This window comes from Macrosteles quadrilineatus, unplaced genomic scaffold (genome assembly GCF_028750875.1).
Source record: "Macrosteles quadrilineatus isolate MER2022 unplaced genomic scaffold, UCM_ALF_1.0 Scaffold_4__1_contigs__length_99947679, whole genome shotgun sequence".
NCBI lineage: Eukaryota > Metazoa > Arthropoda > Insecta > Hemiptera > Cicadellidae > Macrosteles > Macrosteles quadrilineatus.
The window spans coordinates 22,470,103-22,498,049 of NW_026542597.1; the positions used below are offsets into that span (position 1 = coordinate 22,470,103).

Below are 27,947 nucleotides of genomic sequence, written 5' to 3' on the forward strand. Positions count from 1 at the left end.
TTTTCTTTTACCTTTTCCTCTTTACTCTAGAGGTCGTGAAGGAGGCTTACCAAGCTCTTCATCTGGTATTGTTGATTATTTACGGACAGGATGGCACTTTTTAGAATAACAGCTACACGAACCCTCGAATCAAATCAGGTAATAATTATTTTTTAAATGTATCTACTAATTTCATTAATATCTTATGCCGACCCGCTTGTTATTAACTTAAATAACCTTACTAATAGGTTAACCTTGACCAAGTTACTTACCTAAGCAGGTAGGTAGGCCTAAGTGTTGAAAGAAAATTCCTCTATCATAGGTAGGCATTACTAAAGGTTGGCCTAATGTGTCTAAAATTAGTTTTCATATTTGATTAGCCATATGCTTGCTTAACCATATAGTTATCACTGTTATGATGAGTTTAGTTGGTTTTTTTGAGACATGCATTGTGACATAACTTGTGCCAATTTAAACTCTTCATATGGACAGCAGAACCTTTTTGTTTTTCTAGTACAAAATAATTAACATGGTTTTAACGAAACTAAGGCAGTTAGAGTAGCCTACAAACACATGTATAGGCCTAACGGTAATTATTTACCCTATTTACACTGGGATTTGATGTAATTTTGATATGTATACTTACAGTATTTTTAAAGCTGAATCCAAAAATGCAATCAGTTTTGGTCGGAGAGATTCCTAAGTGGCCGTACAGTTATATAATTAATAATAAGCTTCGGTTTTGTTGATATATTACCATATTTGTGGTATGGACGAGTCCAAGTTCTAGTGGCGACTAACACTAAAAGGGGTGGAAGGTTTGTGGAGTGGAAACAGCTGTCAGTTGTTTACATTCTATACTAAACAGACAAAACCACACATGACGCCATGACAGCAATTTATAAAATACAATAAATCAACTACCATACATAAAATATTAATCACATGAACATAAATTATAAAACAAAATAGAATTTATTCACGTATAATATCAGTAATAGAAGCTAGGCCACTGCCGACATGATCATCGTCCTCATTCCAATCCTCAACCATTGACTATGGCCTCAACGTCTGGTAATGAACGTGCCATAGTGCATAATCCCATAGTACATAATCCCATTGTGTCTAAAAGTGAAAACGTGCCACAGTGCATAATTTAATGTATCAGCAACTAATAAATGATGTTACACAATCTAATCTAATCTAATTTAACCTAACCCAAATGCATAAATTAACGAGTCGGTTCATTATAACCTAACCTTTACCTTCCTAATCTAACCTCACTTCAAAACACTTAATACAGTCACGAATCCACATAAAACCCGACCTACCTTCCTCACATGCCTAAATAAGAACTGATCATTTGGTTTCAAAACGAATTGATTTGATTTCATTCCGCATTAGATCAAGTATAAACAGTTGTTTGCTCTTCTCACTCAGTCCTCACTCCTCACTCTTCACTCAGTACGGACCCGCCCAGACCACGCCATATTACCATTATCTTCAGTACCGCTCAATTATCCTTGTTAGATTCGTAATCCTAACCTTCGTTTTACGGCCGCTACCGCCACTTAGGAATCTCTCCGACCAAAACTGATTGCATTTTTGGATTCAGCGTTAAAAATACTGTAAGTAGACATATACAAATTACATCATATCCCAGTGTAAATACGGTAAATATTTGCCGGCCTAACATCTAAACTGCCAGTTGTGCGCAGAAAGTAACTTATTTAACCCAAAAGGTTAAAGTCTCCCCTCAATTGAATGTTGATGATTTGTTCTCATTCATTTATCTTACCGGTACCGTAGTTTTAAACTAAGCACCCAAGTGAGCTTCGCTACCTAAACTTATCTCAAAGAATGGAATTGAGATCAATCGGAAATGTTATGTAGGTAACTAAGTTTAAAAAGGTGGTAACTTATTAGCCTAGCTAACTTACCTTAAGTAGATGATTAAGCAGTTTTAGAGGGTGTACCCATCTCTTTTGATTTGAAGTTTTAATTAGAGTGATGAGTCCGGTCTAGTAAGTTAGCCAATCTATTTAGGTGTTTTTATGATGAGCTGTGAACTATTCTTGTAAAATTCACCTTTCTGTGGTAGATTTTGTGAGGGATGCCTTTCTAAAATTAACTTGTTTGGAAATTTAAGTTAACAAGGCTAACTGGATTTTTTGAGAGTTGCACACCTGACAGCAATTCACTACTTTTTGTCATGCACACTGTAACTTTACTGTTCCCAAAATTGTGTGTTATAAAATATTGCCTCTCTGTGACCTTAATTAAGACGTAAGAAAAGATCCAGTTAAAATTAAGTAACTTAATGTTTAAACTCATTAAGTTAACTGAATCATTAATTAAACTCATCAAAACGGCTAACTTAAACCTAACTTAACTTTACATAAGTTAATCAATCTATAAAAATAATTAGGTAAGTTTATCATAATTATTTCCAATACCGTGCATTTTTAAGCTGTAATACTTAGATAGGTAAGTTACTTACTTATTTGTAACAACATTGGTAAGTTAGGTACCAGTAAATTTTTGATTAGGAATAACTTAAAACCACCAAAAAAAAAGTTGCTGACTGTAAATATATCAGTGAACAAATTCATTGTACTTAACGTACTTAGTCTGTTCTAAACGGACTGACATTTAAGTGAAGTATTTTGTAAAGCACATCACATGCCTACTTTTTTAAAGTTTTATCAGGATTAAACCAATACTACGCTTAATGAACTTAGGCTACTTATAGGCTGCCTATTGTTTATTGTTTTCACTATTAATTGATGATCATTTAACTTAATTGAAATAACCTGATTGTTTGATTAATAAAGCCCGAGTTAATATTAATTTTAATATGAAACAAAGCCATTAAAATCGTCCATCCATCAAGAGACATCGGATAAAATCTACATAAGTTAGGCCCTCCTTATTATGGCTGATATCCCCCCTGAAAACCTCTGTACTAATTTTAGACTTTACAAAACGATTTTACATAAAAAGAGTGTTTAAAGAAAGTAATGTCCAATTTTGTATAATACGTCTAGTAAAATTTATCAACTAAGCAGGGGAAGGGCCTTTGAAGTGCTAGGCTTTAAAAAATATTTACTGAAATTCTACAAATATTACTTATAAAAACTTGTTAAAAGGTTCAACACAAACATTTAAAGAAAAACAAACAATTTGAGATAAATGTAATTATAACTTGACCCATGCATGAACACAATGAGTGGCCTCAAAATCTCTTATCAACCTTGTAAGGTATATAATTACTGGACCAAATACAAACTAAAATATTGTTATAATTGTTTCCAAAACTCAAAGGGACATTTTGTTTTTTTCCAAAACAATTTTTATTAGATAATTAACAGCTTTTTGCAGTCAATTAAAATATGGTACTGTATCATACATACTGTAACTTAAACAAAGAAGCAAATAATGGCTATAACAATCAGCTGTTTTCATTTTTATTATCCGATCAGTGCAAATTCTATTTAAAAATGAGTCCCTGACTGTTAAAATTTCTAAATAGCATTTTTGTTTTGGTCGAGCAATGATACCTTATAAGGCCATGGAGAGTTTGGGAATAGTTATTAAAATAATTATCAATAAATAGGTACCTTTTAAACTTGGAACTGTGCATAGAAGTTTTTGTGCTTTACCTCATATTTCATAGTCAAGTGACTAAAAATTCTGCCGATAATCAGCGTATACTGTATAACAATACGGAAAGTAAATAACACGTACAATGCTGATCAAGAAGTTATTTATATAACAATGTAAACCTTTTTCACTGTGTTAAATGATATAATTTAATGTATATCATTGTATGCCTATCTATATGAATAAAGATACAGCTACCTACTTAAACAAGTCCAACTACATATATGCAGTTAGCGTCTAATCAATCGATCGATTAAATTCTAATATCACAATGTAAGTCGTTTAAATTGTTGCCCCTTTGACACCTTGGTAAACAAGATGGCTGCCAACTGTGTTGGGGTCTGGTGCCAAAACTGAAATAGTGAACAACTAACAGACGAGCCTTCATTTCGGCCACACACTCCCAATGTATTTATAGGGCTTGAATGATGTTTCAAGTTGTGGCTCAAGTTTTAAATAATTAGATTTTTTATATAAAAATTGCAATTTTTGTACTAGAATCTGTAAATTTTGTAAATTTGTCATTTTTTGTCAGTGTCTATTCCAGTGTCATTTTGTATTAACTAATTTCAAACACTTATGGAAAGCAGTCCAAACCTCTCCAGTTTTAATTTCTGGATATAGAATAGAATATTTGTTTACTTTCACCTTTCAAGTTGGATACATCGTAGCCTTCACAACGTGATCTTGCCCTTTCATCTTGTACCAATGTCTAAAATGCTAATCACTAGGCTAGCAATACACACTAAATTATTCTAAAAAAAACAAGCAAACAAGCAATGTACACTACATGAGCTTCTTCTCTCAACATGACATTCAAAAATTAATTTTGAAAGTCAGATTACAGTTGACAAAAAAGTACTACTAACTCTTAGGACTACGTTAAAACTAGGAAAAATAAAATTAATATAATTTCATTAAAACGTAGGTATTTATTAAGGTTAGTCGGTAGCTCAGTTGGTAGCGTCCCTTGCTTTGCTGGATACGTTCCACGTACAGATCTGTAGTCTATGTGGATGGGAAAATGCATGGTTAAAAGTGGCCGCCAACCTCTTTAAATAATAAAAAAAAGTATAGTTTATAAGATATTATTTTGTGAATATCTAGGGCCTACAGAGATATTTTACAATTTGGTTATTACGCTTGTCTCTAGTTGTAATATGTGAAAACAATATTTTTAAAATTTGGCTGCAAAGATCTTAATCCAAGGTTAAAGCTGTAGAGAGGCCTAAATTAAATAAATCCACTTCAAAGTTACTATTTTTCGGTTTTAAACCAAGTAATAAATAATGTTTCTTTTAAGGAGTTACAAATATCATGATTGATTTTTGATATTGTTAGTTGAATTCTTATATCATGTAAAATCTGAAGCCTGTTTAGATTGATTCCTGAACCCGATTAGCCCGTCTCCTATGGAATTGTGATTAGGATTTGTTGTCCGAGTGACTAATTTTATTAGCTCTTAGGCCCTACTAATAATCCGGTAAATAAATTTAAAAGAAACTGTTCAGGAAATAGACACTCAAATTTAACACCTTAAATTCAGTTGGCTAAATAGAGGAAACTGCTGAATAAAATTCTTCAGAATGGATCTAGTTTAGCTATAACTTTAAATAGGCTGCAGGCAGCACAACAGGAAAACAACACAGGGTTTTGTAGATAAGGGAAAACCTAAAAAAGTCAGGAAACTTTGTTGGTCTGGAAAAGTCAGGGAATTATGAAAAAAATCTGGAATTTCTCCTGAGAGACTACCTTTTTACAGATATGCTACATTTTGCTCTAAAATATGTTATTGTCAGGGTGATGACTAATGTGGCAAAAAACTACATAAGCACTGATGCACATTTTTATATCGATAGTTATCACTACGGGGGAGGTATCGATATGTATATAGTTTAAAATAAGTTTTGTATTTGGTATTAAATAAGTTAATTTTTTTTTTTTAATTTCTTGATTTTGTATCGATATCAAGTTACCATATACCTGTAGAAAGTATAATATCAGTCTAAAAACGTGGAAAAGTCAAGGAATTTTACTTTCCAAATTTAGTAGCCTACCAACCCTGAGATCTTGAAAATTACTATATAGCCTATACAACTTTCTACAATCGTTTAAAAACACACCTTACTATACCTTCACCTCTATAATTTACCTAGTTTTTAAAGCTGTGATAAAAAATCATTTTTGGTCCAATGTCACAGAAGGGTATTATAGCTCTGCTTTAGAACCTTAAGGTGTATTTATACAAGTTTTAAAATTCACAAATCTAGAAAATAATGTCAGACTTAACAAGAAATGTTTTATTTGCAATGTGAATTTTGACTACGCAAAATAAACTAGAATTACAATATAATAATTCAATTATTTAATTGATAATTTGGATAGTAAATATATACAATAAATATTAAAATGTCTAATTATGACTGCATTGTTATTTGTCATTATTTATTTTGTTTTTACTAGTTCAGTGCAGCATGCGCAATCGAATTACTAGTTGGACACTGATAAACCTTGCGTCACTAAAGGGTCATTGAGGGCATTGTTGGCTTCTTGGTTGTTTTATTCATATGATTATTGATAGTTTTATTAAGTTTTTAAAACGTTTTTATTAGCTCGCTTTCTTGTCCGGTACAAACTTTGCAATCAATTTTATACTAACTTCCCGATGAGCTAGAGACTTGAAACTTGAAACAAAGCTCACAAATGGAAGACAATGCAATATTATATAATTTAATTTTCATATTTCCCTTGGGCTACGCCCCATGGGCTTGTTTTTATTTGTTTAAAATAATTTGTGAACCGGTAATATTTTAATTTGTACAGTATACTAAAAACAAATCACATGTTTGTCTTTCTAAACATTTCCAAAAAAAACATATGCATGTAAATTAAATGTAGAATTTAAAAAGTTATGACAGGCTATTTACTATCTACCATTAAAAAAAAATACATTTAGGCTATATAAGGCATCATAGTAGTTTTTTAGTGAAAAACTTAGCCATAGAATATTACAATTATGAATACAATTTGTGAAATTAAATTATGTTCTCAAATGAATAAAACCGAATAAAACAATAAAACATATTTTACTTTATTTGATGGGGTTTCAATGCAATACAATCTAAAAACATCTCAATTTTAGGTTTTTATATATTTTAAGTAAGTAGGGCTGGATAAAAAAAAAATTAAAAACACCTAGTACTTATGAACTTTGATTTGTTTTTCAGATAAGGCATTTTTACTACCTTTAGACAATGAACGTAACACAGTCTATCTTTATGATTATACAACACTGAAAGGCTGTAAACACTTCATTATTACCTACTTAACAGATGATAAGAACTCTATATAAAATATTTTCTCATTTTTGCATTATTGTATTATATTCAGGTCATAAGAATAAGAATCATTTATTCCATTGATCTTTTTACAAAGAAATAGGACACGTCATATACCGGCACATTACAAAATAATCATCTAAATTTATACGAGTACTATAGTGTATAGTCAGCAAAAGTAATACACTGCATTGTTGTGTTCAATTCGTTTAATGTTGAAACAATTATTTGAAAACGTTCTAACTAATATGTGTAAGGTAATTTCTGGAGGGGTTTAAAGCAAAAAGAATTTCTGAGTTAAGCAAACGCAATTTCTGAGAAGCAAAAGCAATTTCTGAGAACAAATGCACATTATTTTATTATAGTAATGCACAGCTTAATTTTACTTCTAAACATCAAATTAGCTTTTAGCTAACTGCATCAGCCATCTTGCCCACTCTTTCTCCTGCCTAATCGCAAAAAATACATTCATATAATAAAAAACATAGGACCCATTTGACCTGTTTACAAAAATATATCATCGGTAAATACTTTGTATTTATAAGATTATACAATTTTATCATATTTCTACAATGTTCTCTGCTCAACTTCTTGAGTGGAATTTGTAAAAATCTTATCTGTTCATTTAACTATAGATAGCAATTTTGCTGAAGACATTGGACAAAAAGTGGTTTACAGGTCAAGGTCATAGATAAAGCCTCAGCACCGACCTTGAATGTTTAAATAAAAACTTAAGATGGAGTACAAGTTTTAATACTGATCATCCCAGTTTGAAAAACACTCATTTTGTAATGAATAATTATGCATTAATAGTTAAAATTGTGTGACTAACGGGATTAGAGATCTGTACAAAATGTCTGTGGTTGTTTTTTCTTAATCCTAACACAATGTACCTGAAAATTGAACTCTATAAAGAGAAACCATATACTAGAATGAAAGGACTTAAGAATATTAGGAGGTTCCTATTATTGTGTTTTATTTATATAGTTCAAGATATACAAATTCTATCTATAAATTACAAAGACTATAAAGGTTAACTGAATTGACAGGTATAAAAAAAATCCTTTATTAATGACTTAAACTAATGAGTTAAACAATTACAATGAATTTGAAAAGAAAAAACACAGTACACAGTGTACACTTAGTGAATTTTACGCAGTATTATTTTATTATAATAGTCTGTCACAAAATTTTGGTGGTTTTAGGGGAAGAAATCTATCTCCTCCACTTAAACCTACCTTTAAAAATAATAGCTCAACAGCTGAGGTTTTCCAAAATATAATCACCTGCACCATATATGATTAAGAAAAAATAGTGGGGGAACTTCCCCTCAAACCGCCTGAATTTTATGAACGGAGTACAATTTTAGAACGCCTATTTTAAGATGAAAAAACTTTCCTACTAGATGTGTTGTAAACACAAACACATGGAGTACAACACGGCATCTGTTATTTTTAGATAACTGAGGTTTAATTTTAGCTGACATTTTGTTTACTACTCTCTCAATACTCGACAGAAACCTAAAGCTGAATGATTCGAGGACCCTAAACATTAAATACTTTTTTATTAAATGGCGACGTACGAATGTAGGTATTTTAAGCCAAGTATGAATGGAGATGAGTGTAGGCTGAGTGGTGCGATCTTGAAGTCTTGTTAGTGACTAAGGCCGACATGTTCCTTAGACAGCTGTTAATTAATAGCCCATACAGCCAATGGCAACTAAGGGACCTACAGTTTATAGTGGAATCCAAACCACATTTTTGCCTTGTAAAATTAACGAATTGGTCTAATTATCAGGATAGTCATAAAACTCACTAGTGCGGACGTTAATCCACACCAGGAAGTATCATATCAATAGTTCATGTCTATAAATAGTAGTTGGATTACAGTACGATATTAGAACTGTGACACGTAGTAGGATCTAATTAGGCCTAGTTGGTTTTCTACAAGTAGTATGTGATATTGATGTTTAAATCATCACAATTGTTTCAGGTTTTCCCTGTGCTTTCTCTCATAGCCAGGAACCTTACAGATGCCTCCACAGATCTTAAAGGTATTCTGGCCAAGAAAATTCCCAAAGAACAAGAAAGAGTGAAAGAGTTCCGCAAGAACTATGGAGCTCAGAAGGTCGGAGAGGTCACCGTTGATATGGTGAGTTGCGACATTTCTGTACTAGAATAAGCTGTAACAAGACACAAATATCTCAAACATTCCATAGTTGCCACTTACATATAAGTAAATTTGAAAATAGGGTATGTTAATTTTGTTCTAACGGTTCAACAGTCAAAAGTCAAATATGTGCGGACTGACGTCTTTTAAAAACCTAAACAATTGATTATTATTTTAAATACAATTAAATATCAAAGTGATTTTAGAAGTTTACATGAGAATACTTTTTATGGTTTTACTTTTGTTACTGATTTTATTTATTAGAAAAGATGTAACCTGACATTCCTAAAAAAACTATAAAAGGCATTTTTTATTTTGTTTAGTTAGCAGCATATATCTGCAATGCAAACATTTAGCATTCCTACTTTTGATGATAGTAAATATGATAGAGACGATAGATTCCCTAAATTAAGGAACAATATTTTTTTACAAATCCATCAGCACGCAATAATTGTGAAACTATATAAAGAGCTTGCATTTTTTTTTTATTGAGAGCTAAATGACTCATGATTCTGTAAAAATTATCCCAGATCAAATGATTCCTGTTAAAAGTGGTAATATGATTGTAATGATGATAACAGGGTGTTGTGCAGTAAGATCTCATAATCATTTTATTTGTCAGATTTTGTGGATAGTTGGTGACAGTTAGGTTGTCTTACCATCAAGGAACTCATTAGATTTCAAGGTCAGCTGATTTGACTATTGACTGTTCAATCTATATGTAGAAAGGCCCGAAACTACAACACACAATCATTGATACACTACCTTCAGCGACTGATTAATAGGGTACACTGCTCACCACCTTTCTTTACTCAATTTTCACATGATTAAAAAAACACTTCAGTAGGCTTACTTCTTAGTTCAGAAAAAAAATAATAGTCGAGTTCTAAAAAAAGAGTGGTAAATTAAGTTTTGTATTTCATTTCACCTTTCTTTCTCCTAAGTAGAGGTATCATCTAAATCATAAAAATCTTCTCTAAACACTAGAGATGTGAGGATTTTTAAAGCTGAGATACCAAGTGGCCTTGACATTGTTGTAAAGAACTGACCTTGTTTTTAGAGTACCTATCTGTTTTTGTTCTACATTGTAAATGAACATCTTTTCTGAATAAAATACAATACTTATTTAACATTTATTTCAATTCAGAAATTTGCTCTATATTTTTTAGCATTGTTTAAACCCAGTATTGAATTGTACACAAAACGTTTTTATCTGGATTACCTTGACATATATTTCCATTTACTTTATCTTTCTATTTTTGCCTTAGTGATTTCGGGTTTGAACATCTCAAGTAGGCCATACAACTGTACCGATGAGAGATAATAAGTTTAGATGCTACAATCAACTTGTCGCCCGGGAATAGTGGTCATGATTCATCAGAAGCAGTTTAAATCTTATCACTCCAACAGATATTATTAGTGTAATGTTTTAGATATAAGTAAAATGAATTTACTGTGAGGATCCTTTTAAATCGATCATTTATTTGGTTAGTTAATTTACGTTTGTTCTGAAAAACGGTTTACGAATTTTAAACTAGATAATAATGTACAGTATATAGATTTATTTGTAAAAAAAAGTGAATATTACTTTTTTAAAGATAGTTTGAACTTTTTCTAAACGGCTTTTGTTGAAAAATATTACTTATAAATTCATGAGCTGAACATATTTGTAACAGATATAAAATTAAAGTTTATAATGTTTTTTTTGCAGTTTTACCTAGTACATTTTATTTCATGTTATATGAGTTTTCTTTAGGCCTCTTTGTACACCCAAGAGTCCTTAACTTTTTGAAATACCTTTTAGGATATTAGGATAGCTAATACTGGTTTTAAAACGTCTCGTAAAAAAATTAATAGCTGCGGTAGGTAGATGTTAAATTCATCCACTTCAAGAACATTGTTGTTTAGAACAATATGGAATAAATAAAAATGCTTTCTGGGTTATTACATAAGAAACAGTCAAGTCACGTCCATATCCTGTATTTTATCAGTCACATGCTAGCCTGTGTCCTTTTGAAAACCAGTTCCTAACCTTGGGTCCTGAGATGAACTGACCTGCCGTGAAGCCCACTTAATTGCAAAATTATAGTGATTCAGATAATAATGTAACCCATCTGTCGGTTAGAATAACGGAGCGAAGCATTTACCGTCAAAATTTGGTGTTTTGTGGCTAATTATGAGTTGGCAAAGTACTTGGTTTTCAGCCAATGTGCTATGCTTATAATCGGCCTTTATAACAGTACGAGACAGGAGTTTTGAATTGATTTGTTTAAAAAATGTTGCACATCAGAACTCATTTGTGATTTTGAAATGTGTTTGTGACAAAAGCAAAACATTTATTTTATTTTAAAATACTTTTTAGGCACTTTTCAGGAATAAATGTTCTTTTAGTCACTTCCTACATGTATGATTGTTCTTTGGAACAGTTTTATATGTTAGCATAAATTCAATCTAAGAGTTAAATATAATCTCAAATGTTCAAAATCATACTGTACAATCATCTACACTCATCTCCATTCATACTTGGCTTAAAATACCTTTAGTATGGTCGCCATTTAATTCAAAAGTATTAAAAGTATTAAAAAGTATCATACTCTACTGCTGCTGCTCAATAATCATACTGCACTGCAAATATACTGTACTGGCTATACTGTCCTACCTAACCTATACTCCTTTGTGCGGTTATCATGTTTAACAGATTTTGAGAGAGATCCACAATACTGGAAATATTATACACATGTATTTATTGTCAGATGGGTTGTGCCAACTGTCCTCACAATTCTCGTGAAGGGGCTTAAGTACATTGTACACCAGAGTCCTGCTTATCCAAACTAATTGGGACAGGTCCCTGTTTGGATTAGGCCTATCTGGAAATGTAGTAAAGCTACAAATAAAACAGTGTAGGTCTACTTTTTATGGTCTTCATTATGTCAATACATTGATTGTCTCCCGCGATTGTGGAAATATCTTTGATTTTTCTTGAGGTTCTTAGAACAGCATTTAAAAATAAACAACTCATGGTCATATATTTTGATAGCTCCCTAAATAAACTAGGAATGTAGCATTGTAGACCTAGCAATAACCTAACGATGTGGATGTTTGCAGATGTACGGAGGTATGAGAGGCATCAAGGGTCTGGTGTGTGAGACGTCAGTGCTGGACCCTGAGGAAGGTATCAGGTTCAGAGGCTACTCCATCCCCGAGTGTCAGAAGCTGCTACCCAAGGCTAAGGGAGGCCAGGAGCCTCTGCCAGAGGGTCTCTTCTGGCTCCTTATCACTGGAGACATTCCTACTGAAGCTCAGGTAACGTTCTAAAAGTGAAACCCTTTAAGGAAAGTGGTAACAACTAACATTTGTTGGATCTGCCTCGAATCCTGGGATGGGATTATTTTCTCTCGCACTGAGATGCAACCTATTACGTTAGCACACCGAAACAGTCAACATATTCATATCACAATAATGAACACAATCATTTACACTATCACAATCATTTTTTTATCCACTGGACAGACCAGTCCACCAGTTGTCTCTGTTGTGGCAGTTGAGGTTAGAAAAACAATTATGAGTCCATAACTCAGGTATGCTTTTAACCCAAATATGAATGAACTGTCAATAAATGACCATTAAATAGTCCCAATTATGTCTCTACAAAGCACATTTCTGTGATTTGCACATTCAGGAAAGGAAAACCCAAACCGATAATCAGGATTAAGATTTTTTATGTGGCTAGTTTGTAAATTGTCTAAACCCTGGTCTTGTTGCTGTGTGAGATTAATATTTTGCTAAGCTATGGCATAAAAAACACACAAAGTAACAACAACAAAGTTACCCTCACTAATTGCTAGTCCAATGACAAGTCATCTCTGTCCGAGTTTAGTGTACAATTTGAACAACCCACAAATGTGAAGCAAGTGCTATAACCACTTAGCAATTTACCTATGAAAATTTAAACCAACTTTGAGGTATTTTGTGGAAATCAGTTTCACTCTAAGGTGTTGTTTAAAATTTGTTACTTAAGTTTTCATTTTGGTTTAGGTAGCAGCGATATCCAAGGAGTGGGCGAACCGCGCAGGTCTGCCATCCCACGTGGTCACCATGTTGAACAACTTCCCCAGCAACTTGCACCCGATGTCACAGTTCAGTGCGGCCATCACTGCCCTCAACAGTGAGAGCAAGTTTGCCAAGGCCTACTCAGACGGAGTCAAGAAGGGGCTGTATTGGGAGGTGAGATGACATAATTGCATTGTAACGTCGTGAATCAGAATCAGAATCAGAAAAGCTTTATTCAAGATTTATACATTATATACCTACATGAAATATATGCATAAATACAGAATGGCGTCAAAACAGCTTATTACTAATTAAAAATACTTGTCTAAACTAAATAAAACAGGAAAATTTAATTAATGTAATTACATGTTGTAAAACTCTTCAAATGAGTAAAATGCTCTATCAATTAGTAACAATTTAAGTTTTTTTTTAAAAGACCTAATGTTTTTTATATCAAATATTTCTTTTGGTAGATGGTACAAAAACCTAATACCTGCAGCTGTTGGTTTCTTGTTATAAAACTCCAGTTTGTGTTGTGTTACGGATGGATAATTTTTATGCCTAGTATTATACCTATGATTATCCCCCAGCAGTGGCACCTTGTCTTCAGAAGCCCTCACATGCATAATAGTGTGCAATATATATGAGCTGTAAACAGTTAAAATTTTTAATTTAGGAAAATATTTTTTGGCCGATTCTTCATCATCCAGATTTAACATGATTCTTATTGCCCTTTTTTGTAGGATTAGAATACTTTGTAAATTTTGATTACTTGTAGCTCCATATAACTCAATACCAAATGTAATGTGTGAGTTGATATGTGCATGGTAAACCTTAAGCAATATCTCAAGGGAACAAAATTTTGACAGATTTCTTAAGGCAAATAAACCCGAGGAAATTTTATGTAACAATTTATCCGTATGGAGTGACCATGATAAATTTTCATCAAGCAATAAACCCAAAAATTTTGTTACCTTTACTTGAGTAATTTGGAGATCATTTACTTTAATACAGAATTCTGGATTTTTCTTTTGTGCTGTACTGAATGACATAAAATTGGTTTTATTAAAATTGAGAAATAATTTATTGAAGTTTAAGTAGTTTTTTATAGATAACAGATTGTTTTGGGCCGACTCTTGTATTTTATTAAAACATTTACCAGAAACCAACAAATTTGCATCATCAGCATATAGACACAATTTTGCCATATTATCTGTTAATGCTGTTGGCAGACCTTTAATATAACAAAGAAATAAAATGGGACCAAGAATCGAACCTTGAGGTACACCATATTTGATACACCTCAAAGAGGATTTTACATTTCTTAATTGGTTGAAATTATTTATATGATTAATTTCCACATATTGTAATCTGTTACTTGATACTTACTTGATACTTGGTGATCTCCCACTGGTAGCGCAGCTGCGCCGTGGTCGTCAGTTTTTTTGGCCTATTTTTCTTTTAAATATTCTTCAACAGAATAATATGGCCTCTTCAATAGATATTCTTTAAATTTCCTCTTGAATTCATCTTGATCTTCAATGCTTTTTATATTTAGAGGGATCAAGTTGTAGATTAAGCTTGATAAAAACTTTGGTCCGTCCTTTACTAAACTTGAGTTGACTTGATTTAGATGAATGTTGTTTTTTTGCCTTGTTGAGTAGTTGTGAATTGTATTGTTTTGTGGAAACGTGTTCGGGTTCTTCTTAACTATTAGTGCAGATTCCAAAATAAATATTGCTGGCACCGTAAGGACTTTTGCTTCAACAAAAAGGGTTTTACAATGGGCAAGGTATGGAGCATTATAAATTGTTCTTATTATTCTTTTTTGAAGAAGTAGTATTCTGCTTGCGAGAGGACTGTTTCCCCAGAATAAGATTCCGTAGTTGACAATACTTTGAAAGCAACCAAAGTAAATTTTCATTAAAACATCATTATCAACAATTGACTTAAGCCTACGGACCATATGGCACACAGCTGTTAATCTGGGCGAAATTTGTTGGATATGATCCTGCCATTTAAGATTGTCACTGATGGTTAGGCCTAAATACTTTATGTGATTGTCAATTTTGATACTGGTGCCTTCAAGTTTGAGTAATGGTGAGTTATCTGGGATTTTCCTGTTGTGGAATTGAAGAGCTTTGGTTTTTCCTTTATTTAAAATCAGCTTGTTGTCCTTACACCAATTGTTCATTTGGTTTAACCCATCTTGAGCTTTGTGCCTAAGCATCTGTTCGTCTCTGTCCTGCACCAGGTGGCTAACATCGTCTGCAAATAGCCAAATCTTTCCTATTGAGACAGATTCAGGTAGGTCGTTCACGAACAGCAAGAACAGTACAGGGCCTAGGTTGGAACCTTGCGGTACACCGGTGTTTACAGGAGATGAGGTGGCCGATCGATAATGGCGACTTAAACCATCTTGCCCAGAATACCTGACACTAACAATTTGTTTCCTGTCTTTCAAATAAGATGCTACCCAATTTAAGGCTTTACCTTTAATGCCGATAGCCATTAACTTTTTTATAAGAATATCATGGGAAATGAGGTCAAATGCTTTGGTCATATCATAGAAAATACAGAGCTGCTCGCCAACAATATCAAGATTATCATAGATATTTATTAGTAGATTAAATATTGCATCAGTTGTACATTTGTTTTTTCTAAAACCATATTGATCAGGATTCAATACCTGATTATCTTCCAAATAAGGGAACAATCTCTTTAAGAATATGATTTCAAAGATCTTTGAAAAAACACTTTGTACTGCTACTGGCCTGTAGTTCTTAACTATGTCTTTTTCATTGTTCTTATATATAGGTACAACCTTTGATGTTTTTATTTTGTTGGGGAAAATGCCCTGTGAAAACGACTTATTTATTATTTTTGTTAGTGGCTTAACTATGATATCTTTACATGATTTAAGAAGGCTACAAGGAATTTCATCCACACCAGCGCTACTCTTTCTGCTAACTTTATCTATTACGCTCAGTACTTCTTTCTCATTTGTAGGCCATAAATGGAAATCACCTTCATCGGGGACTTGGTTTGGGTCTATATCTATCTTAATCGCTGGACCCGCCAGCTTGTCAATCTCAGAAATAAAGTAATTGTTAAAAATATTTGCTATAGTACTCGGGTGAGTAACAAGCTCGTCATCAAACTTAAGACCTATATTACAACTATTTACATTGTCATCACATGTCAAGTTTCGAATAATTGCCCATGATTCTTTACTAATATTCTTAGCATTGTCAATCTTTGACTTGTAGAATTGTTTCTTTGCCCTGCTAAGAAGATCGGAATGTAGACGCTTAGCATTATTGTATTCTAATTTACTATTTACATTAGGCCTATTTACATTTCTTGTTCGCCAGTACAGATCTATGAGTTTTTCTTGCGAATCAGTGACCTCTGGGGTAATCCACTTGACATGAGAATCGTCCTTACTATTATAAATTGCTTTAGGAAAACATATATCAAATAGATAAACAAAACAGGAATAGAATTCATCAAACGCATCGTTTGTGTTAGCAGTTGCGTCTAGGGTTTGCACCAAATGGGTTTTGAGAAGATGTTCAAATGTAGAGATGTTAGGCTTTGTTAATTTTCGCTTCTCAACTTTTTTCTTGATTTTATGGCAACTCAAATTTAAATTAAAAACAACTATACAGTGATCTGATAAGAGAGGTGGTAGAATAACAGTTGAATAAAGCTGGTTTTGGAGATCGGTGATTAAGTAGTCAAGCTGGCTATGTTTGTTTGAGGTTTGATCGATTCTTGTATAATGTTTAAAGGTGACATGTAGGTTACTTGAACTGAGTACATCATTTAAGCAGTCCTTCTCAAAGGTATTTTCCAAATTGTCTATGTTCAGATCACCACAAACTACCAAAGGCAGGTCACAGAAACTCTTCTTAACCGTACTGATGGTATCTTCTAACAGTTCAATGAAATTGTAGAAGTTTGATTTATATGGCGGTCTATAGACATTTAATAAAATAAATTTAAAATCTTTACACTTAACAATAGCCCCACAGCATTCAAAAATTTCTTCAACTGACAGTGTGCTCAAAATGCTGATAGGACTACTTTTAATTGAACTATTTGCATGGTTAAAGATTGCAACACCTCCTCCCATTTTACTTTCTCTACAATAATCAGATACCTTAGAATAATTTTCTATTTTGAAGTGTTTACTTTTATCTTTGTTAAGCCATGTTTCTGCCACACAAACCATGTCATAAGTGTTATCCTGAAGTAGTGCCTCTAACAGGTGAACTTTATTAAAAATGGATCTTATGTTCAAAAATAACATTTTTAACTTTTTAGGGTTTTTTCCTGATGACTCTATTCCCCCATACAAATCAGAGCCAATTATTCTTCCCCCGGTTTCTTAGTGTCAATCATTGGCGTATCGCTAATAGGCCTAGGCCTAGACACATTTCTCTTAGATACCAAGAAATTGTTGATAAATATGCCTTCAGGCCAGTTTTCACAGTCCATTACTACATTAGAATACTGAATTGGGAAGCCTACCTTAAAAGACTTGTAGCCAGGATACTTTGTTCGGAGTTCTTCACAGATTACATTTTTTCCATCACACAATGATTTTATATATTCCTCAACATTTTCTCTACTTGTAGTTGTTTCAAATCTTGATGCAAATAGCCACTTGGTCCTACTGACAGCACCCAATTGGGACCCATCCACCTTCTTAGTACCTATCATAGGCTTAAAACTTGCTTTGGTCCTCGATAGGGCTAGGCCTATTTGCTTCACGTTATGTTGATGGTTTCTAGTCTTCTTGTGGTAACGCTGGGTTATAAAATCGTCACCAGTGTCCTTTTGTACATCATTAAGTTTTGAATTTGACATAGAAGCAACACTTGCATAAGTTAACCTATTTTCCGTTGATGGATCTCCATCTAACACTTTGTCATCTTCCTCACAGTTACTATATTCACTATTTTCTGTTTCAATGCCGCCATTTTCTATTTCTGTGCCGACGCCAGCTGCGTCGTCTGTGAGATTTGAAGAAGTGTCGATGACAGTACTACCAACACCATTTTTTTCATTTCCCTCCTTAATTTGTAGACCGTTGCCCCCAATAGGTTTGCTCAATTTTGTTGGGATAATTTTCTTTCCCTGATTTCTGGTAACACTGGTCGTGCTTTGTTTTTTTCCTTGATCGTGCATGACATCATGGATGACGTATTGCTGACGTTGATTTTGGATGACGTATGATTGATGCGTGACCTCCGGTGCGTCATTAGTTTCATTACTTTTTAGCCTACAATCATCGTTAAATATATGGTTTATCTTTTCCCTTAATTCTACGTTGCTCTTAGTTATTTCGCTAAGAATGTTAAAGATTTTTCCTACACTCTCAATGAGATTGCAATAATCGTCAATACTTAAATTGTAGGTTTTCAGTTTGTCTAACCTTACATGGCAGTCCTTGCAAATCCAACTGATTTTACCGTCAGATCCTCGAATTGCTTGATAGTCGTCAATTCCTAGCCCCACACATTCGTAGTGGAACATTTTCATGCACATGCCATCACACTGAGTACCCGGATAACTTTTATTTATCGTTTTATTACACTCGCTACATGGATTGCGAACTGATCTCGACGCCATCTTGAACCGGAGGTGTTTTCAAGGTAAGATTGAAACCAATTTAAAGCATTGTTAGCAAAACCAAAATTTTTTAAAATTGAAATTAATGTTGAATGGCAGACACTATCAAAGGCTTTACTAATATCCATGAACACCCCGACAGTGCTCTCACCCTTATCAATAGCATCAATTATAGTTTCTATCAAATCAATTGTTGCAGTGACAACAGATTTACCGGGCCTGAATCCATGTTGCTCAGTATCAAATAAGCTATTATTTTCTAAGAAATTCATTAATCGTGAATGCATGGCACGCTCATAGATGTTTGATAAGCATGGCAAAATAGATAATGGTCTGTAATTAGAAGGGTCCTTATTGCTACCAGATTTATGTAATGTTTTAATTTTAGAGATTTTTAATTTACTTGGAAATATTCCTGAAATGAAAGAAGAGTTGATTAAATGAGTCAATGGTTTAGCTAAAACATCTTTAGCACTTTTTAAAACAGGCATAGGAATTTCATCAAAACCACAGGTAAACTTGTTTTCAAAAGAAGAAAACAAGGCTATAGAAAACAAGGTCGTAGTAGGCATTGAAGTTAATGCGACTGTTGTGAGAAGTGAAGGAGATATTAGTGTAAAATTTTTAATTCTATTGAAAACTTTTTTTGAAAGCTTTTAAAGTTTTAAGTTAATTATATTTGAAAATTATGTGTTTGAACTGGGTGTCTACTGGTCATGGAAGTCACTGAAGTCACAGAAAAGTCATTTTACTATGGGTTCATGGAAAGTAGACCTAACATGTAGATATTTTATTAAAATATGAATGTTCTAATTTGGTGAAGAAATTAAACTTATATCCGTCCCCTTGGTGGCGATGTAATTATGTAACAAAATTAAGGTTTCCTGGGATTCATAATTTTTGTATATTTTATCTGACCTACCGGAAAAACATGGGACGGAAATTTTCAACTCTTGGTTAGGATTAAAACATAATTGTATGTTTTTGCAGTACATTTACGAAGACTCCATGGACCTGATCGCCAAGTTGCCTGTGATCGCCGCGACGATCTACCGCAACACGTACCAGGACGGTAAGGGTGTTGGAGCTATTGACCCCAGCAAGGACTGGAGCGCAAACTTCACTCAGATGCTGGGCTTCGACAGCCACGAGTTCACGGAGCTCATGAGGTTATACCTCACCATCCACAGGTATGAGAGTTAATCATTGCAAGGTTGGGATGGAGTCAGAATGTACTCTTAATACAATACTTAGTAGGCATTGATTTAAGCCTACTACAGTAGAACTCCGATTATCCGAATCAATTGGGACCAGACCCCATTCGGATAATCAAGAAATTCGGATAATCGGAGTTTTACAGAAATTCCGGGAAAAATTTCCAAGAAAAATCCTCATTTCCGGTACTAAATGAATTTTTAATTAATAATAAATTAAATCAGAACATTTTTACAGTATACAATGCTCTTAGCACAAGTGTTCTAAACTTGTTCTTAATAACAATTCTTTGATATTTTCCAAACCTTATTATTACTGTAGCTTTACATTATTAAAATTGTTGAAATAAGCGATTCGGATAATCGGCGATTCGGTTAATTGGAGTTCGGATAATTGGAGTTCTACTGTATCCCTTAAAAATATCAAAATACCTAGGATCTTTCCCCATGTTCAATCATTAACTTAGAAATGCTTAACAAAATCATCTATTTGTTTCTCGTTTTTTTTTTTTTTTTTTTTTTTTCAGTTAAGGATGTAATTCAAGTACTTTTTTGTAGATACGGTACAGAATTGAATTATTTCTGCGTCTCTGGATATGATTATTGCAAAATTGTCTAAACAAATATTTTTATGAAATTGGGCTCACAGGTTTTGGCATTGTCTGCCTTGAAACTTTCTAAGAAATTAGCATTATCTCCTTTTGAAATTTTCATAGAAATTAAATTGATATATTTTTATCAATTTGTGTTCAATAGTAAAACAACTTATTAAATAAATATTATTTTCATTGATGATTCAGGCGTCTATTTGGTAGATGAACAAATATGAAGTTTGTTCGTACACAACATTTTGTAGGGTTTTATTTTAGTTACGTTTTTTATAAAACTTTAAAAACACAAAAATAGCCAGTTTTTCACTTTGCAAATATGTTTTGTTAGTGTTGTCAAAATGAACAAAAAATGGCCATCCAAACATATGATTTGTTAGTTCTCACAACTTTTCTATTTACATTTGGCTATAGATAATTTATTGACAGCTCATTTCAAAGGGTGAATATATCCTGCTCATAAATTATGTGGTTCTTCATCGAATATGCCAAGGATTTGAAGTCTTTGTAGTGTAGTGGCATGTTGGATGTTGGCAGTGTGGTTGCATGTCAACTCTAGTTGTGTAATTGGCCATGAACTGGTGTTCTTTTGTATTTACGTTACATAACCCACTCGTTGTACTTCACCATGTTTAGCTTATATTTACCATTGGTACAGTAAGCTACCTATTTACATCCATTAATGGATCTGTTAACTTATATTTTAATCCTAGAATTATAAAATTGTTTTATTGTACCGAGTGATATGCAAAAATCCAATAATATGTTTTTTCAGCGTTACCTATCCAAAATTTAAAAAATAAAATGCCACTTGCCATGTGCTAGTGCTGATAACATTATTGCCTATTTCCAAAATTTACCAAACGTGTCCGTATGGGTTTTTTATTAAAATTATATCATCGTTTTAGCAACTTTGTCACAGTATGTTTTAAGGTCTAAATAGTAAGAGTTATTAAATAGCTTGCTAAAGAGTAAAGAATAATTATATCAGCTAGTTTATGTTAAAGTTTAAAGCTAGGCATGTATAATTACAAATATTGAATAATTGAATAAGTAAATAGTCTTAGTAAATTAAAACTGTGTCGTATTTAAGAACTACTTTTTTAAGTTTCAAATTAAAATTTTATTTCAACTGCAAGATTTTAAAGATTGTAAAACACTCATCGATAACCTCCATGTAGTCTCAATCAGGACTTGTGAGTATTTTTTGTTTTGGCTGGTGACCAAGTATACAATCTATCAGGGCAGCCCATAATTACATGACTGAATTTGCTCATGTTTTCCGATTAAAGTTGTGCAATGTAACCTATGTTTGTTACAGTGATCACGAGGGAGGCAATGTTTCCGCTCACACTGTTCACTTGGTTGGTTCAGCACTTTCAGATCCTTACCTGTCATTCGCTGCGGGTATGAACGGTCTGGCCGGCCCCCTCCACGGATTGGCCAATCAGGAGGTAAATTCAAACACCACTAGAGAATAAAACATGAAAACAAATTTCTCAAATTTCCCGATTTTGAACATTGAATTACTACCGTTCCTACCTTTGACTTTTGGACAATGAACGTCCTATTTAAAAAGACCAGCTGTAGCCAATTCTTTTATTGAAATAGAACACATTTGAATGAGCCAATCACAGAATGTGCAGCTGTTAAAATTAAACTGTCTCAAAATCACTGAAATGGTAACATTTTATGTGACATAAAAAGACAATAGACAATAGACAATTTCTTTATTACAATTTCATCAAGAAATGTTAAAGCGTCAAATTTTACAGATACAAAGTGAAAGCTTCAACGTCAATTTGTCTTATTTAAGAGTCACACTTGACAGATACCAGTAATCGATGTGAACAAACTGTCTGGCTCAGTTTGACTAGTACATCTTTATTCTAAAAGTAAGATTTAGAACGAGATGAAGATGAGAATTAGATTGAGATTTAGTTACTACTAAAGATTCCATAAAGTAAATTAACTGTGTTCAGTGTCCTTGGCAGCATGTATTTGCTCTTTAAACAGTTTAAATCTTGAGCAGTTGTCTGACATTGTTAGCACAGGTGTCTTTACACAAGCATTTTCTTGTTAGATTGTCAAATTGGTTGTGGTAGAATACAGTTTTGTTCAACAATGTGAATTGAATTTCTCTAGGATAAAAAGTTTTCTGCATTTGTAAATTGTGTGTGACAGATATTGATTGATAAATTTTATGGAGTAAATGCTGCTAAGTAAAAAGTGTCAGTTAACGTATCTTTAAAAGATTTATTTAGAGGTTGCCTCAAATAAATACTAAGTTTAATGTAATCAGACATACTTATTCTTCTAAAATATTTGATTTTAGGTGTTCAAAACAAAACAATATTATTATTAATGGCATTTTTTGAATATACATTAATTTATATACAACAAATTTGTTGGTTTAAATTTTTCATCATATTTCCTCACATTTATTATTTTACCAAAACAGTGTTGTGAATCTTGAACTAAAGACGAGTAAATTAAGGGGTATTTCCAACCAAGAAAGGTTTGGAGGGTTTTCTTCAGGTCCAATCAGGATGTTTTGCCTGCTACCGCTATCCTCTCAAAAATCCTTTACCTACAACTGTTTTTACATCAGACTTTTAGATTTAATTTTGAAATCCAAACGATTCACTTTACTGCATTGTTTACTTACTTTACAGTACTAGTGTGGTAAAGTAACGGACTAATGGGGTTCAAGGAATGAAATAAAAGAAGTAAAATTGTAATGAGTCGACCCCAACTTATCAACTCATAACGTCCCTGATTGTTGATCTGTCGACTTCCGCCAGAAACTCACACATTCTTTCCTTATCCTAAGGTGAACTAAACGATTTGCCAACTCACAGTTCCAGGAAGGTTATTTTGAAAGTGTCAGATAAATCTAGTGAATTGCTTGTAGGTTACATAGTGTAGGCTAAGCAATTTGGGTAATCCACTTTTAAGACACTGGTAGAAGTTTTAAAGTCTCAAGCCTTAAATTTATACTTGTCTCATAAATACCAACTGTATGCGATCATTGCATTTTTACATACGATAAGTGCTCCATGTTACCTACTTAACCTCAAAGTACTGACTTTTGTCTGCAGGTGTTGGTGTTCCTGACCAAGATGCAAAAAGAGTTGGGAGACAATGTGACGGACGAGAAGTTGAAGGAGTACGTCTGGAAGACATTGAAGGGTGGGCAGGTGGTACCTGGCTACGGACATGCCGTGCTGAGGAAGACGGACCCTCGCTACACTTGTCAGCGAGAGTTCGCCCTCAAGCACCTGCCCAACGACCCTCTCTTTAAGGTACGTGAATTTTACTGTAGGCTGATAAACCTTTTTTTTTACAAGGCGTATGCTCCTAAGTATTGGAAAATTCCTTGTATATGTCCTGTACCAAGTTAATAATAAAAAATAAATTAAATTTTTTGCAAATGCCTCATCGTCTCTTTAGAAGATTTTTTATTTATGGAACATAAAATGTTGACAAACGAATTGAATGCATTGTACAGCATGAGAGATTAGAACGGGTCGCCGGAAGACTGCCCCCCGGAAAACTACCCCCTCAAGCAGGTTCCTACGTCATATTGACGTCAGAGACCGGGGGGGCAGTTTTCCAGTCACGGACACCCAAATTTAGTTGTCAAACAGTTCTAATCTAATCTAACCTAACCAACCAAACTTGCTGTAACATTTCGAAAATCTGTTTTATATTCACCACATGCCTTTTCTATTATCCAACGGAATTACTCAAATTAAAATTAAAATTACATAGCATGATTTGTCTAGGGGGGGTAGTATTCCAGTCGCGGACACGGCTTCCATATTGGTTAGTTAGCAGATTTTGTGACGTCACGTTTCACCTGGGGGGGTAGTTTTCCGGGGGATAGTATTCCGCATCCCCATTAGAACGTAGGGCAAAAGAATGGTTGGTTGCAAATGCTTCAACGCCCATTTAGTGATCTTTATTTTTTATTGAATAGCTTCTTGATCAGCATTGTACGTGTTATTCAATTTATGGAAAGTAAATTAAAAAAAGTCTTATAACACTTAAAACATATATTTATGTATACCATCGTTTATGTATATTTACCGTCTTGTGAGTAAGATTATAAGTGTAAATAAGTGTTATAAGACGTTTCTTTTATTTACTTTCCATATTTTTAATTGTGAAACCTGAAACCGGAAATGTTCGTTAATTAATTAACCTTGGGAAGCATGAGAGACTAGAGAGTTTTTTTTTTATGAATGGCTAAACGTTAAAAACTCCTCATCAGGTATTTAGGTAAGGTTTATTTTAATGGTTTTATGGAACTTAAAATTGTTTATATTGAATGAAATTTAATACCTTGAGTGTACACTATTGTAATCAGTTCCCACTGCCTGCCATTGGAAAAAAAGCTAAGTTTAAAAAAGTTGTGAGGTAAAAAACAAAAATGAATACTTTCAGTAAAATACTTAGTGTCCCAATTATAGATTCTGAACTAAAAAATTACAATACAAAATGCTCATGGTTTTTTCATTGTTACTACATGGACACAGATTTAATTAGGTTTCAGACCTAATTAATATTTGTGTAGCTTAATATATTACAATGTGATAATTTGACCACTTCCTTATGTCTAAACATTTAGGTACCCATCTAATGAATGTTTTGGAATAATTAAACTTAATCACCACTTGTTGAAAATGATAATAATTGACGTATGCAATTAAAGAAAATGTGTTTTTGTAACACTCGTTTACTTATCAGCCTTGTCAGTTACTTGATAATTGAATTACAGCCAAATAAAGTCCACTCATAGATTTCTTAATCATACTTCTTGATAAAGTTGCAGTTTACTTTCCATATTTAAACTCTATTGATTTATTTGTTAGCTATCTATTCTAAAGCCATTTACATTATTACAAAATTCCAAAGTGTAGACCTATTGTATTCATGACATTAAAATATTATCTTTCTGTATACTTAATACAATAAGGGTTTTCTCTGATACATACCTTTTTTATGCGACCTACCCTACTTAACTGATATTTACGATTGAGGTGTCATTTCAAAGCTTATAAAATATCAAAGTGATGAATGGTAACGAAAAAGGTAATTTTTTAGGACTTCATCCCCCTCAGCTTTTGATTCATATCTTGAGTTCTCTTTCAAAGACTCAGTGATTGTAAACAGTTTTTTTTATAGTTTAAATGTGCATTTAAAATGTGAACAGCTGATCTTTCAGTTGAATGTTTAACCTCATTCTGATCGTCAACAAAGGGCAAACCAGCCTATGAAAATGGATTTTAAATAGGCTCCATTTTTTATAACTGTAACCTGTTTGAGGGAAGTAAATTACTAGTTTTAGTTGCCTAATAACTCTCTTAAACAAACATAATGTTTGAAAGGTAAAACAAATCGTAGATTCTGAATAAAATTTTCTACAAGCGGTGTCATTGGATTGGTTTTGCCTCGGAAATCAGTTTTGAACCCTATTAAAATGTGCAATTTGCACAAGGGGGTTCCCTTGTCTTATTTTACCTGTAGAAGATATTAACGTTGGTAACCCTGTTGTGTTACAGCTGGTGTCCCAGACATACAAGATTGTTCCCCCCATCCTGCTGGAGACTGGCAAGGTCAAGAATCCCTGGCCCAACGTAGACGCTCACTCTGGAGTTCTACTGCAGGTCAGTCCATTAACATGTCGGAACTGTAGCCAGCTTTAGAATGGAAACTAACGTATTTGAAGCTCCAATAGTGTCCTGCTATCAGTAACCAATTTCTGTTGTCAATGTTTTAGTTGAAACATAATAATTATTGGTTGAATAGCCAAGCCGAACTGAAAGGTTAACTCTAGCTTCTGCTGTATCATGTAAACCAGATTTTCCCAAACTATGGGTCGCTCCCACCAGTTTTGGAGCACTTTTAGTGGGTCGCAAAAAGAAATTGAGCAATAATATTTTTTTTTACCCAGTACCATAAACTCAAATGATTTTTTACTAAACTGACAGTTGGGTAAGCGAAATGCCACCCAGCGACCCACATTAAAGAGAAATGTGATTTTTAGCTTCAAACTAGGGACGTCCAAAATTTAAATAGGTACTTGGGTCGTTAATTGTGCAGGGTATAGGCTGGGATGAAATTTGTTTTAGCCAAAAATGCTACAAATCACAGACGATTGTAGAAAAAAAAATCTGTAATATTACAGGTTTGAACATTACATCTTCAATTTTATCGTAGCAAATTTGCCTATAGCCTGAGGCAAAAACAATGTAGCATTTAAAGTTGTGTATAGCAAAATGCTAAAATTGATACCGCAGCTTAAACCCTGCTGAATTCCAGGTGGACTTTTTCAGTAGTATTTGGATTTAATTATATCTCGTTTTAATTTTGCGATTGTGAAAAATGTCTTCAAAATCTTTGTGGTCAATTTGTAAAATCGCCAGAATCTGTAACAAGCCAACATTAACTGAACAATTCTATGTCATATATAACAACGTTTAATTTCTGAGAGTAGATAGTTATTTAATGTATTTGTTCAATAAAAGTTACTCTTGCTATTTTAAAGCATTAGTCAGGCAACATTTAGAATTTTGGATGAGCTTTTCAATAAAATTTCTTCCTGTATTTTATTCCAATGGTTTATTTAGTCAACTATTAGTTTATTCTGTAACAATATCGTTTACAACTTGTTGTTGTGTCGACAGTATTACGGACTGAAGGAGATGAACTACTACACAGTTCTGTTCGGTGTTTCCCGAGCCCTGGGAACACTGGCGTCTCTGGTGTGGGACCGAGCGTTGGGTCTGCCCATCGAGCGTCCCAAGTCCATGTCCACCGACGGCCTCATGAAGCAACTGAAGGCAGCTTAAACATTTCACCTCGATGTTCAAACTCCCACGAGTTTAGTGGACGAGAAACAAAGCAGTTAGTATGTGTCTTGACTCATTAGAGAGTTCCACTCAAGTTGAACACGTCGATTCCCCGTTAATTTACAATCATCCTGTTGTACTTTCCAAATTTCCAAAAACACTGCCAGGAAAGATCATTGTTTCTAAACCAAATGATGCTTTTACCAAATCATTGTCGTAGGGAGTGTAATTTATTCCTCATTATTTAATAGTTTTTTATATTGTTGATTTTTATTTATTACTTCATCTCATGATTGTGTATAGATGTGCTGTGCCAGTATATCAAAGATTAACTTATTGGTTGTTTTGTTGATTTGTAAAAATGTATCAAAAGTAGGGTTATGAATAAACCTTTTTTAGATAGTACTTAAAATTAGTGGTGGTTTTCTA

At 33.3% G+C, this 27,947-nt stretch overlaps 1 protein-coding gene across 1 annotated transcript; it reads left to right on the top strand.

The window, feature by feature from the left end:
• On the top strand, positions 1-27,930 carry LOC128991714 (probable citrate synthase 2, mitochondrial). Its single transcript, XM_054414835.1, has 9 exons — positions 1-138; positions 8,973-9,131; positions 12,255-12,452; positions 13,185-13,373; positions 19,830-20,029; positions 21,983-22,115; positions 23,763-23,966; positions 26,229-26,333; positions 27,354-27,930. The coding sequence occupies exons 1-9, from the start codon at positions 91-93 to the stop codon at positions 27,516-27,518; spliced, it is 1,401 nt and encodes a 466-aa protein (XP_054270810.1). The 5' UTR covers positions 1-90; the 3' UTR covers positions 27,519-27,930.
• Positions 27,931-27,947: the final 17 nt, after the last annotated feature.

What these genes read in the sequence shown, in the direction of transcription:
- LOC128991714 (XM_054414835.1), top strand. Translation starts at nt 91, where the DNA reads ATGGCACTTTTTAGAATAACAGCTACACGAACCCTCGAATCAAATCAG. An exon ending in GAACCCTCGAATCAAATCAG is followed by an intron (nt 139 to 8,972) that starts GTAATAATTATT and finishes CAATTGTTTCAG; the next exon opens with GTTTTCCCTGTGCTTTCTCT. An exon ending in CCAACGACCCTCTCTTTAAG is followed by an intron (nt 23,967 to 26,228) that starts GTACGTGAATTT and finishes GTTGTGTTACAG; the next exon opens with CTGGTGTCCCAGACATACAA.